We start from the raw sequence: 12,056 nt of genomic DNA, 5'->3' as shown, positions 1-12,056 counted from the left end.
AACGTCAAAAAATGTCAGAAAAAATTCCAAATAACAATAAAATCGTTAATAACTCTTACGTTGACACAGGCTGATGTATGAGCTGATCCTAAATGGTTCGTTGCTCTAACTGTGTATTCACCGGAATCAATGGACGTCACGTGTATGATATCCAAAGCGACGTATCCAAAGTCATAGTATGTACGGAACCTCGAACCTATTAAAATATAATATTATATAAAACATTCGAACGGTGAAGTACGTTCAAAGTATGAACAAAACCAATAAATAATATAAATGTTAATTACCAACGGTAACGGGTTTTCCATTTTGGAACCATTCGACTCTCATTGTAGGATCACCCATAGGCTCAAGACGACATTCCAAGTGTATATTCTTACCCTCGTTTACCGGTGCTGGGTCACTTAACGGTTGTGTAAATATGGGTTTTGACTTGGAAATCTCTTCGATATCATATTGGGGCTCAATGAATTTTTTAGATTCAAGATACGGGGCCTTTTCGACTACTCCGCGGTGCATGGTAGACGTATCGATACTTGCGCGAACTATAATACACAAAAAGCGATAATTATTTACCGAAATTAACTAAACAAAATATTGTTTCATTACCTTCAACTTGCATCGTAGCTGACAATTGTGCCTCTCCTAAGGCATTCCTTGCTACAACAACATAAGTTCCACTGTCTTCAGCCCTTACACCGATAATATCTAAAGCCACATAGCCGAAATCGTGGTAAGTTTGAATTCTGTTAGCGCTCATTAATACTCGTCCGTTGAAATACCATTCAATCTGTAATTATATAATATGAAATCACATGACTGTGGGTAACAGAATACGAAATGAAATCATGTAATCATGTGTAAAAAATCAAATGTAATCATTACCTTCATTGTCACATCATTCTGAGGTTCTACTCGTACTTCAAAATGAGCCCTTTGACCTTCGGCAATTTTATTTGTTCCTTTTAATGGTCCAAGGAATCTAGGTTTCTGCGTGACAACAGTTTCTTCTTCTGCCTTACGCTTATTTTTTCTATAATTTATATTTTATTTTAGCCATCAATAATACATCTATTATACGAATTATGACCTATCACAGACTTACCTCGAATCTTCCAAATATTGGAATTTTTCAAGACCACCTGGGTGTTGGCTATCTTGTACTACGTCTTTTCTAGTGAGAACAGTTAATGTGGCGGATGTCGAAGCATCTCCTAAATTGTTGAAAGCTCTGCAAGTGTACGTTCCGATATCAAAGGCAGTAACATACTTAATTGTCAACGCAACGTAACCAAAATTAAAGAAGACAGTCATTCTTGAACCTAAAATTAATTGTAATAAATATTTAAAATTAATATTATTCAGGTATATATTCAGAAACTAATACAAATTTTTAATATATTTTCTACGTACTAGCTTCAACTGGTTTACCGTCCTTTAACCATTCTACTTGAAGGGTTGAGTCGCCTAATGGTTCTAACCTTGCTTCAAAATGAGCAAATCCACCTTCTTTAATGTTATGTTGGTCCTTAATTGGCGTTTTGAATTGCGGTGGTGCGATACTTTCAGGGGCACTAATTTTGTATTCCTGGTTCTTATTTTGTTGATAAGACTGTTCTAACGCTTCCGTTTGTTCAATATACCTTTGCTGTTCTGGGTAGCCTAAATCACCTGTTATACTGTTAAAAGCTATAAAAAATATTTTCAAGAAATTATTAAAAATATCATTTAATTATTTATTTTTAATTGTAATTCATGCGTGAATGATTTGAAAACACCAACCGATAACATTTAATGTAGACGTGCTAATAATTTCTCCCCATCGATTGATTGCTCGTAAAGTATATTCACCGCTGTCCTCTGTACGAAGATGCATGATATTTAATGAAACATATCCAAAATTGAAAATTGTTGTAATCCTAGAACCTGAAATCGTTGTTATGGGATAGTTATTGTTTTAAACCTTATCAAATATGTGGTACGCGAATTATGACATACTTGCTGTAATTGGTTTTCCATCCTTGTACCATTCTACTTTCATCGTTGGATCACTGACAGGATTGAGCTGGGCTTCAAAATGGGCATTTCTACCTTCTTGTAAATCACCCATATCATGTAGAGTTCTGACAAAAGTGGGTGGTAATGGTTGAACTTCGTCATAACTGTCACTACGTTGATATTTAGAATAGTCTTCCAGTTTTTCAATATATTTCAAACTATCTGGATATTGACTTGATTTGTCAATTTCATCTTTACCTAAGATAATTAAATATCGCATTGAAAATCTAGCGTTTTTTATTAAACATGTTCTTCTACAATACCTTCGACAGTGAGGATTGCTGAAGATTGAGCAGTTCCCGAGCTGCTAGTAACTCGGCATGTGTATTCCCCAGCATCTGATGGCAGAATGCTCAACAAATCTAACGCTATAAATCCGTAGTTCAACAAAGTCATAGCTCTAGAACCTAAACATGATAAAAAATTAATTATAATTTAATTATTTATAATTTCTAAATAAATTTTAACTACCATATAGATATGCTTCAAAAATAAACTTACTTGCTTGTAACGGGTATCCATTTACAAACCATTCGGATATCATTGTTGGATCTCCAATAGGTTCGATTCTGGCCTCAAAGTGAATCCGGCCGTCTTCTTGTTGAGAAATGTTCTTCAGAGGAACAATGAATCGTGGCGGCGGATAAATTTTTTCTTCTTCCGATCGAGGAGTCTTATATTTCGCTCTTTCGACGTGCTTTAAGAATACTACTTCTGGCTCTGGCTCAGGCCTACATATTTTTAAAACATATATAACACGTTTTATCTGGGATCTAATCGAATAGATATGCAAAACAAAAATTCAAAAAATCTCACTCTGGTTCGATAACTCTGGTCGGTTTTGGCAGCCTGAGACGTCGGTCTTCGGCAAAGTCTTCTGGACGTGGTTTGCGTATAACATTCAGGCGAGCTCTGGTGGCTGTTGAGCCAGCCGTATTTTGAGCAGTACATTGGTACCAACCAGCATCCGTCGGCGAAACCCGCGCGATTTCTAATACCGAACCACCTCCTTCGGTCCACACGGATACCATTCCCGGTTGTTCGCTTACATTTACACCGTCCTTGAATGATGTACATTATTTTAATCGTGAGTAAAATTATAACATAGCACTACTTACTTTTTGCCATGTGATTCTCGGTATTGGAGTTCCTACGGCCCTAACGCTCAACGTAACGGTTTCTCCTTCGTTCACGTTTAAAGGCGTGAAGCGTTGTACGAATTTCGGAGAAACTACTAGTTCTTTTTCTATTACACCCAAATTGCACTATAAAATGAAACCGATTGCAGCGTATAAAATAATTATCATATAAAGAAATATTTACAAGAATAAGATAAAATCATAAAACATGAATAAATATTATACTATTTGACAATAATTGAAAATGTTTTGATACAAAATCAATAGATAATAAGTGATGCTTAACGATTAACAACTCGTATAAGAAATACATTAAATATTATAACTACGAATCGAAAACTGATAAGCAGTAGATGCATACAATTTTTTTATATATATGGACTAGAATTTATAAAAAAAAATTTGTTTTATTTTTTATTAACAAATAGTATATAAATAATATAGTGATCCAAATTACGAATAAAAATAAAACGGCAATAACTTAGTTATATTATTTAAATAACTGTTTACTTGGAAAGAAGTTTCTCCAGATTTACTTCTAGCGACACAGACCACCTGACCCGCGTCCGCTTGCGATACGTTAGTTATCATCAAACCGTGGTCACCGGATTCGTTGACCAATATCTTATGCGAGAAGTCGTCCTTGATTTGTTGACCATTGATGTACCAAGATACTTCTGGGTACGGTTTGCCGGTAACACGAACATCAAAACGAGTCATTTTCCCTTCGATCACGTCGCGGTCGCCACAAACACGCACAAAGTTTGGCGCTAACATTTTGCCTTCGACAACTTCTATCGATTCGAGTTTATTGTGAGTCTTAGTGATAACATTTTCTCTGAAAAATCATATATATTTAACGATTAGTTTCCGCACGTTGATCAAAGTAATAATTTTCAAAAATTATTTTTCTTTTTTCAAATAATAGCACTTTATAAAATGTAATCCAAACAAATCTATTTGCACTGTTGCATCTTATTACTAAAACTATATTATTTTTTATTCTTTGGTGTGACATTAAAATTAAATTGAAAACCACGAAGTAAACCTAGTGTTATTATTTGAATAAAAACCGTATTGTTTAATCATATTCTATTCGCTAATCGTTCGTTCTCCATAATGACATTCAATACGTATATTCTTTTAAATCCAAGAGTATACCGTTTTATAAAAATTACTCTGTAAATTGAAATTAAATTGAATTTAAACTCAAGTTGATAATTTTACGAATCTACTAAACAAGAATTATATTTAAGCGCAATTGTTCGTAGACATTTTTCAATTCTTGTAATATATGTAATCATTAATCCTATTACTAATGTTTAACTCGACCGATAACTCACTTATCTTCTGTCCTGTCGTACGCTATTGGTGATTGTTCGACGGCAAGGAATGCAGACGAAACAACACAACCTTGTGGATTTTCCACGAGCAGAGTGTAATGTCCGGAATCCTCGCAACGAACTTGCGGTATATGAAGTGTGGCGACCTGGTTTGTGAAATTAATCTGGTGCTTTGGTCCGTTTACAAGTCTTTGACCGTTCTTGAACCAAGTCAACTGAAAAGAAGAAAATAAATCGTTAAACATATCTCAATCAATCTCCGTTGTACTATATACTATATAAACTAGCTCATAGTAGTATTATTCTATATTTTACCCTGGTATCCTTAGCTGTTGACACTTTTACATTAAATGTCGCGTTCGATCCTTCCACTAACTTTGAGTTGCGTGGTTTCTGGAGCACTTGAGGTGCCACGACAGGACCTTGATGCGCGCTGCTAGTGAACTTGACATCCTCTTCACCTAAGTATCTTTTGGTGACGGACTGCCTGAAGGATACTTCGCGGAGTAAACGGTATTCAAAAGTATCGACTTTAAAGTCCTTAAGTAAAAAAAAAAAAAAATTAAAAATGAGAATAATCATTGATATAACGACGTCAACACAAATATTTATGAAGATTCACTACGTGGGAAAGGACGTTGCATTATTGTATCATCTTACCTCTTCGATGTTAGAATAATTATTTGTGTACAGAGTGTTCTGTGTTTGTTGTACTCGCTGCGAACCATACGTGCCTTGCGGTATTTGAACGGTATGACCTGTGAAAATCCAATAATTTATATGTATTCAGTTCTGCGTATTTTGATAGCAGCTTTATTTTACCTTCTGGTTGAATGAAAACCGAACAAATAGCTTCGCCGTACTGATTACGTGCCGAACAAGTATATTCGCCTTCGTCTCCTGGACCGATTTGATTGATCGTAAGAACAACATTCCCTGTTTGTTGATCGTACGTCATCTTGTATTTGTTCGACTCTAGAAGCACATAGTATACACGTATATAATATTTGCATGTTTATTATAAATATATTTTTCATTATTTGTTTAATCTTTTTCAATGCTCACCCAGTAATGGAGCACCTTTCCTGGTCCACGAAACGAAAGGTTTTGGAATACCTGTGACCTTTCCTTCAAAAACGGCATTTCCACCTTGGGCGAATCTGGCGTTTTTGAATATCTGTTCGAAAACTGGCGGAGCAGCGTCATTTCTGAAATAATATTAGTTTCGTTTATGTACCGATTTCGGATTTTATCAATTTCAATTCTATCTTACCCGAATCTCGGAATGGACTGTTGTACGACGAAGCCTTCGTGAACTGAAATTAAAAAATAAAAAATATATTATTAAATATGTCTACTTAATATATTAATAGGTATATAGATACGTTTTTAGTGGTAATAATTTATTCATATCAATAACTGCATACCAACTCTGAGAAATTATATTTCATCAGTTATTAATACGTTTATTACATGATTTCAAATGAATTATATACTTTGACATACAATAAAGACAATTTTTTCGAACGAAAAAATTCGTCCACACTATCCCAGTGTAAAGTATACTATTTATTTACATACAAATATGTATTTATTTGAAACATGTTCTATTTAAATATCATTGGATTGACCGAGCATATCAAAGCTTGTTAAATAGTTTAAATTAAAAATAATATTATTTATAATATGTATGTATTAAATATCTTGTTATTCCGAGCACCACAGTTCCGAGGCATATTATTGCTTAGTTAAAGGTCTTGGTCTTAAAGGCCGTTACCCCCCAAAAAAAAAAATGTATTAAATATATATATATATAGCTGATTTATAATTATAATGCAATTATTACGGTCAGTGTAATTTCATATTTTTTTTAAAATGTATTGCATGCTCTTCGAGTAAACAGTAATTGTAATAATATCGTTTCTTGGCATGGTCACGCAAAATACAGGATCAAATTACTTAAGACTCATTTTTGGAACAAGTCGCATATATGCATCACGGGCTGTGGGCGATCACAGCAGCTGTTGTACGCCAAGTGACATTACAACGAAATAAAGTAAACACCATGATTTAGATGATTTTAGACATTACAGAGTGATATTAAGCGTCATCGTCCAACCTAATATTACGTTCGTGTTTCGTGCATATATATATATACATGCGCGGATTTATTAATTACGCACAAATCTCGAGTAATGAACGCGTAATAAAAACGATTTAATGTTTCCGTAATATTACGTGTCGACAGTGAAAACAAAAAAATAAATAAATAAATAAATAAAAAATTTTCTGTACCGTTTCACCACGGCCCAGTGCGAGTTCGATCAGTAAATCCGGAAAAAAAAACGTCGACAATATTATGCACGCGTATGCGCGCGCGCACTCATATCAGCGCGTGCTGCGATTTATAGGGTGTATATTTATAACTTAACAGTGTCAGCGGCGCAACGAATATTCAACTCGCGCGGTTACACGAGCAATTCTGGTAAACTCAAATACGATGTGTTCAATGTAACCCACTTCTAACAAGAAAGACTAATAGGTCAATATTCGGCCCGAAATGGAAAAATCTGGTTCCGACTAAGGGACACGATTGCGGTGTCAAGGTTTCCATGTAATTGTTTATATATGTGTGTATGTGCGTACATACGCACATGCGTTTTGCCAAATCGGAAAGTATGACTAATAGCGTATAGTAGAAGTCTGTATAGAAATTAAGCGCGTTATAATTCCAATGAAATTAAATAGCAAAGGCCACGCGAATGCAACAAAACCGCAGTTTGTCGCAAAAGAGAATCGAGTTATTAAAACAACTTTGGAGCACACATTTTGTTTTTTTTAATAAAAATACTAAAAGTTAACGCATGAATAGACAAGTTAATCGATCTAACCGATATTTACACCGTATAACAAAGGTATTTTTTGAAGGGGCTCAAAATTGTTTTTTAAACTATTATTAACCTAACACCTCTCTTCACAGTTCACTATCCTACTTATTTCATTGAACAAACACACACCCACACACCTCATAACTGTGATTTCTTGAGACAACGTTATGATAATCCAGCATTAAGAATTGTTATAAATAAAAAACACAACAAGAGTTGCAACAAATAAATATTATATAGTGTAAGCGTTTCATCCTGCAATAAAATTGTACATCAAAAATGAATTTAAAAACCAACAAGGAGAAGAGTGAATACAATTTATGTATAAATCGAGGCGACGAGTAATCAAAATACTAAGGATACAGTCAGACTAGACACGACATCGGCCGTTCGACCGAATATAGCTGAATACTGACGAAAAAAATAAAAGTATGAAATTCAATTATACCGATGAAATAAATCCGATAAATTTGGTCGTTTACGGCAGTACACGGCCGATACCGGATGAAAACAAAATATTTTATTTTTTTCCGGCTGAATGGATCGAATAATTTAAATTTATAATAAACTATTTATCATACTATTTATACCAACACATCTAACAACAATTTAACTAGTTGAACCAAAAGTTTTGGGAAAAGAGTGTGGAATTCTTCAAATTTTTCCTTCTTTACAAAAATATCATAAACCCAAAATTTATTTTCTTTTTTTTTTTAAGTTAATAATAAATTTGTTGTTAATAATAAATAAATAGATTGGTTTCTAACAAGAATATTTCATCGGCGACATCAATACTGCTTGTTGAATTGCAAACAATAGAAATAAAACCGTGTATACTGTATCATTTTATGAATTCAACCGAAATCGGAATGTAGTCTATTTTCATCGGTCGAATTTTGTCTCCGATAACGGTCGGATAATTCAGCTGATGCTATCCAAATATATTCTACCGATACCGGGTATAGTCTGACCGTAGACTAATAAAAAAACGGTCATATAAAAAATATTGACTTATCCGTGTTGAACAAAATAAAGTGTAAGAAGAAAAAACAAAAGTTTTCCACCGTACTGACCTTAACTATAACTCAACTTATCGTCTAGGTCAATGAAAAATAGTGCATTACATAATAGATCTAGAAACAACGTTACGACTGATTTAATTTTCTGGAACTGATTATACGTGCATCCCTGACCAGGGGAATTTTAATATTATTAATATATATTATTTATTATTATAAAAACGTAGATCAGTTAGTTTGAATTTTATCTGCGTTCACGCTACAATTATTTTACGTGACTATTTAAATTGGTTAATTTTTGCTCGTTTAACTCAACGGTTTTTTGACTCGATGTTTTTTTTTTCTTGTACGGAACACACGTCGGATGAAATAATATCATATAAATGTACAATATATATTTAATTTTATCTTAATATTAACTCGATGAATTCTAATAATTACTTATCCAACTCCACCCAGTGCCACAAAAACCGGGTGTGCAGAGTGTGCCGCGCACACGGGCTCCAAGGTTTACATAAATTTGGGGTGCCCCTAGTTCTAGCCTGAAATAAACTACACTTTACAAACACACAATTATTTAATAATAAAAAGAATTTTTTTTTTTTAATTCAGATAAGGTTGTTATAATATTTTAGAATAATATAATATTTATTTAATAATGAGTCAATTGAGTATTTGAGTAGGCATACAACATACCTACCTAAGCTACTTAAATAAATGTACTACATAAATATGTAGTGAAGTATAATATACAACAGTTATAGGTATTTAGTTTGATATATATATCATATACTAACTGATGTGAAACGTGTTTTAAAACCTAAAAAAATTGATACTTAAATTGAACAAAAATAAATAAAGGGCCTCAATATAATTACCGCACAAGGACCTCCTATTTTGTAGTTGCAGCACTGACTCCACCACTAAATGTATAGATCGGTTAAATTTCTCATTAAAAGTGAAATTGTCTATTAAATCGTACTTAATTATAATAATCGTGCATCGCTGTTGTTAAGTACTTGGTGCAAGGAATGGAAGTAGTAATGCAATTCAAAAACTTACTGTGAACTATTTGTATCGGTAAACACCTTCTATTTTCGGTGTTCAACATATGTAATTATAGTAAATCTATAAATTGTGTCCCTAGATTTTGATCAAATACAAATGGTAGTTTTTCCAGACAACAATAATTATGTTATTTCATTATTTTTCTATGAGCATTTAGAACGGTGAGATTAACGAATATTCACAAACCGAGTTATTGAAAGGTAATCAAATGATTTTTTTTTTTTTTTTACGGATTTTGTGAATAACGCGTCGCAAACCCTCGGAAGTGCAAAAAAAAAATTAATATTTTTATTAATTTAATAGATCATTAATATTTTTTAGTACTCCACGGACGTTTAACGATATTGTTCATCGCGAAAACATTGGATTTTTGAACTATAGAAAGAAACATAAATGCAGAGCGTCACACGCAACTCCAATAGTAGGTTGCTAACCGACTGCAAGAGCAAACGGATATGGCGTTTAATGATATAGGTACGGAAACGTACTGGTCTACGCCGTCGACGAGCACAAATATATACGTACATTTTCATCAGCGACCCGACCCATTTACCGTCGTACAGATATGCCCGCGCGTGTTTTATCGCGACAACAACCGTGCGCGCGGTGATAGGTACACCGTTCCCTGAATAATCTATTAACCTATTCCAGCCGCACTGCGCCCATGTAATAGCGGAAAAACGGTTTGCGAGAACGCGTGCGCTGTATCGTTACACATTATTATTATTATTATTAGTAGTATTATCATCATAATCAGTGGCTCCAAAGTGTTTAAAAAATCCTATGGCTTCGTACATCGAAAGACCCAAATTGTTTTTTTCGACGCGAATCGAAGACCCCCTACGCGAAGGTTGGCCCTTCCGATACAAAATCTACCGCGATAGACCGTCGAAGATAAATCAGGCACCACTGATCATGATGATATTGTAGTAGGTAACGCTTACTGCGAATCGAAAAGTCCCGCGGTATTTTCGGTCTCCACGCCGGTCGCAGAATCATTTCATACATATATGTGTGTGTGTGTGTGTGTGTGTGTGTGTGTGTGTATAATTTTTTTCTTCCCTGCTCACTTTTGGCGCGCGTATTTTCTGCGTGTCGAGTAGTCCGTAGAGGGGTGGGGGATGGACGATAAATAAAAAAACACTGCGATATTCGTCACGGCTCGTTCATTATAATATCTACAACTGTACGCGAGACGATCACTGGTACGCCGACTGAACTGGTCTGCGGACGGACGACGGAGGCCCGTGGAACGGCCACAGTTAGATAGTTCGGATGCATCAATGTTATCGCGCGCACGGCCGAGTGCTGCACAGCCTTGGTACCGGATACGTATATGGCGATGCGGCCGTGTTACCAGTTTGGTTAAAATATGCACGCTCGATTTTCGCGAACACTCTGTATACGCGCAGAGGGCAGCCGAATAATCGCAGCTGATTAGCCGCTATCATCCGATACGCTCGCGCGAACGAAGATGAACACAAAAGCGTACGTGTGCCTGGAACCCGTAGACTCCGTACAATAGCAAAAAAATAATGGTCGTACCGTACGCGCGGTCGGAAGGAATCGGACGGAAACCTGTTGAAGAAAACATTAGCGAAACAGATCGATAGAATCGTCCGTGCCGAAGACCGGTGGTCAAAAACGTTTGACGAAAGGGAAAAGATAACAATATTATCATTGTTTGTACGCGGGAAACGACCGCGAGACTCGTGGATTGCTTTCGGTGATACGTCGGTCGAGAAGTACGGAGTGCGCGCGGTGGACGAAAGCGTCGCTTTTGGGGTGAAACGTTGACATCGACGGAACGATGTCATTCGAGACGTTTAATACTGTCTGCGAACACGTCATTGACTCGAGGACGACACGTCGGTTGTTTTTTCTTTTCGTCACATATGCGCAACGTTGGGCAAAAGCGACGCTTTAAAATAGAACTAAAACTATCAGAATGATATTCGAATGAATCGAATAATATTCGAGGATTTTATTACACCCGTTGTCAAATTTTTATATTTATATTAATTGAATAATAATTTTTTGGTAGTTCTTAATCAAATTTTACAATATCAAAGTTCATTTGAAAATCAAATATTTAAAAATATCAACATCGGGAAAAAAATAGACGTGCCAATCATGAGGTTCTTAAGGTTCAATTTTATAATAGGTCAATACGTTCATTGGTAGCGATACTTCGCTGAGTGACTATTTCCTGTGGTGCGATCATGAAATATATAAATTGCGTAGAACATAAATATATTTTTCTTGATTGGGACCAATTGAAAATTAATCTTAGATCCGCAAATTTTGTTATATTTATACAAATTATGATAAATGTGATCCATTTTTTGTATTGAACGCGTATAATACTAATCACCAATGAAAAATTAATGAGCATCTAAATTTAATTCAAAATTATAATCCACACAAAAAAAATAAAAAAAAATTATGAACTCAAAATTATTAAGTACTATCGACTCTTAATATTGTTCAAGTAAACAATGTGTAATGCTAACAACATTTGAATTCTGTTTTTATTCTTCA

The 12,056-nt window shown here is 34.8% G+C and overlaps 1 protein-coding gene across 2 annotated transcripts in view; it reads right to left on the bottom strand.

Moving 5' to 3' along the window:
• The window catches only part of LOC112689207 (titin), a 128,817-nt gene that overhangs the window by 34,290 nt on the left and 82,471 nt on the right, over positions 1-12,056 (bottom strand). For both annotated transcript variants that reach the window (XM_025562791.1, XM_025562792.1), the window contains 19 exons: positions 5,814-5,856; positions 5,606-5,748; positions 5,363-5,515; positions 5,201-5,298; positions 4,856-5,080; positions 4,541-4,755; positions 3,708-4,035; positions 3,177-3,323; positions 2,875-3,119; positions 2,560-2,789; positions 2,322-2,465; positions 1,999-2,256; positions 1,783-1,926; positions 1,414-1,689; positions 1,106-1,322; positions 886-1,033; positions 610-790; positions 288-545; positions 60-196 (listed from right to left, as the gene is read on the bottom strand). In XM_025562791.1, coding sequence (XP_025418576.1) covers positions 60-196; positions 288-545; positions 610-790; positions 886-1,033; positions 1,106-1,322; positions 1,414-1,689; positions 1,783-1,926; positions 1,999-2,256; positions 2,322-2,465; positions 2,560-2,789; positions 2,875-3,119; positions 3,177-3,323; positions 3,708-4,035; positions 4,541-4,755; positions 4,856-5,080; positions 5,201-5,298; positions 5,363-5,515; positions 5,606-5,748; positions 5,814-5,856 — 3,590 coding nt within the window. The remainder of the gene's footprint in view (positions 1-59; positions 197-287; positions 546-609; positions 791-885; positions 1,034-1,105; positions 1,323-1,413; positions 1,690-1,782; positions 1,927-1,998; positions 2,257-2,321; positions 2,466-2,559; positions 2,790-2,874; positions 3,120-3,176; positions 3,324-3,707; positions 4,036-4,540; positions 4,756-4,855; positions 5,081-5,200; positions 5,299-5,362; positions 5,516-5,605; positions 5,749-5,813; positions 5,857-12,056) is intronic.

The sequence above is a fragment of the Sipha flava genome, unplaced genomic scaffold, assembly GCF_003268045.1.
Source record: "Sipha flava isolate LNK unplaced genomic scaffold, YSA_version1 42_pilon_pilon, whole genome shotgun sequence".
NCBI classification, from domain to species: Eukaryota; Metazoa; Arthropoda; class Insecta; order Hemiptera; family Aphididae; genus Sipha; species Sipha flava.
The sequence above is the reverse complement of the archived record's forward strand: the minus strand, read 5'-3'. Positions and strand labels throughout refer to the sequence as shown.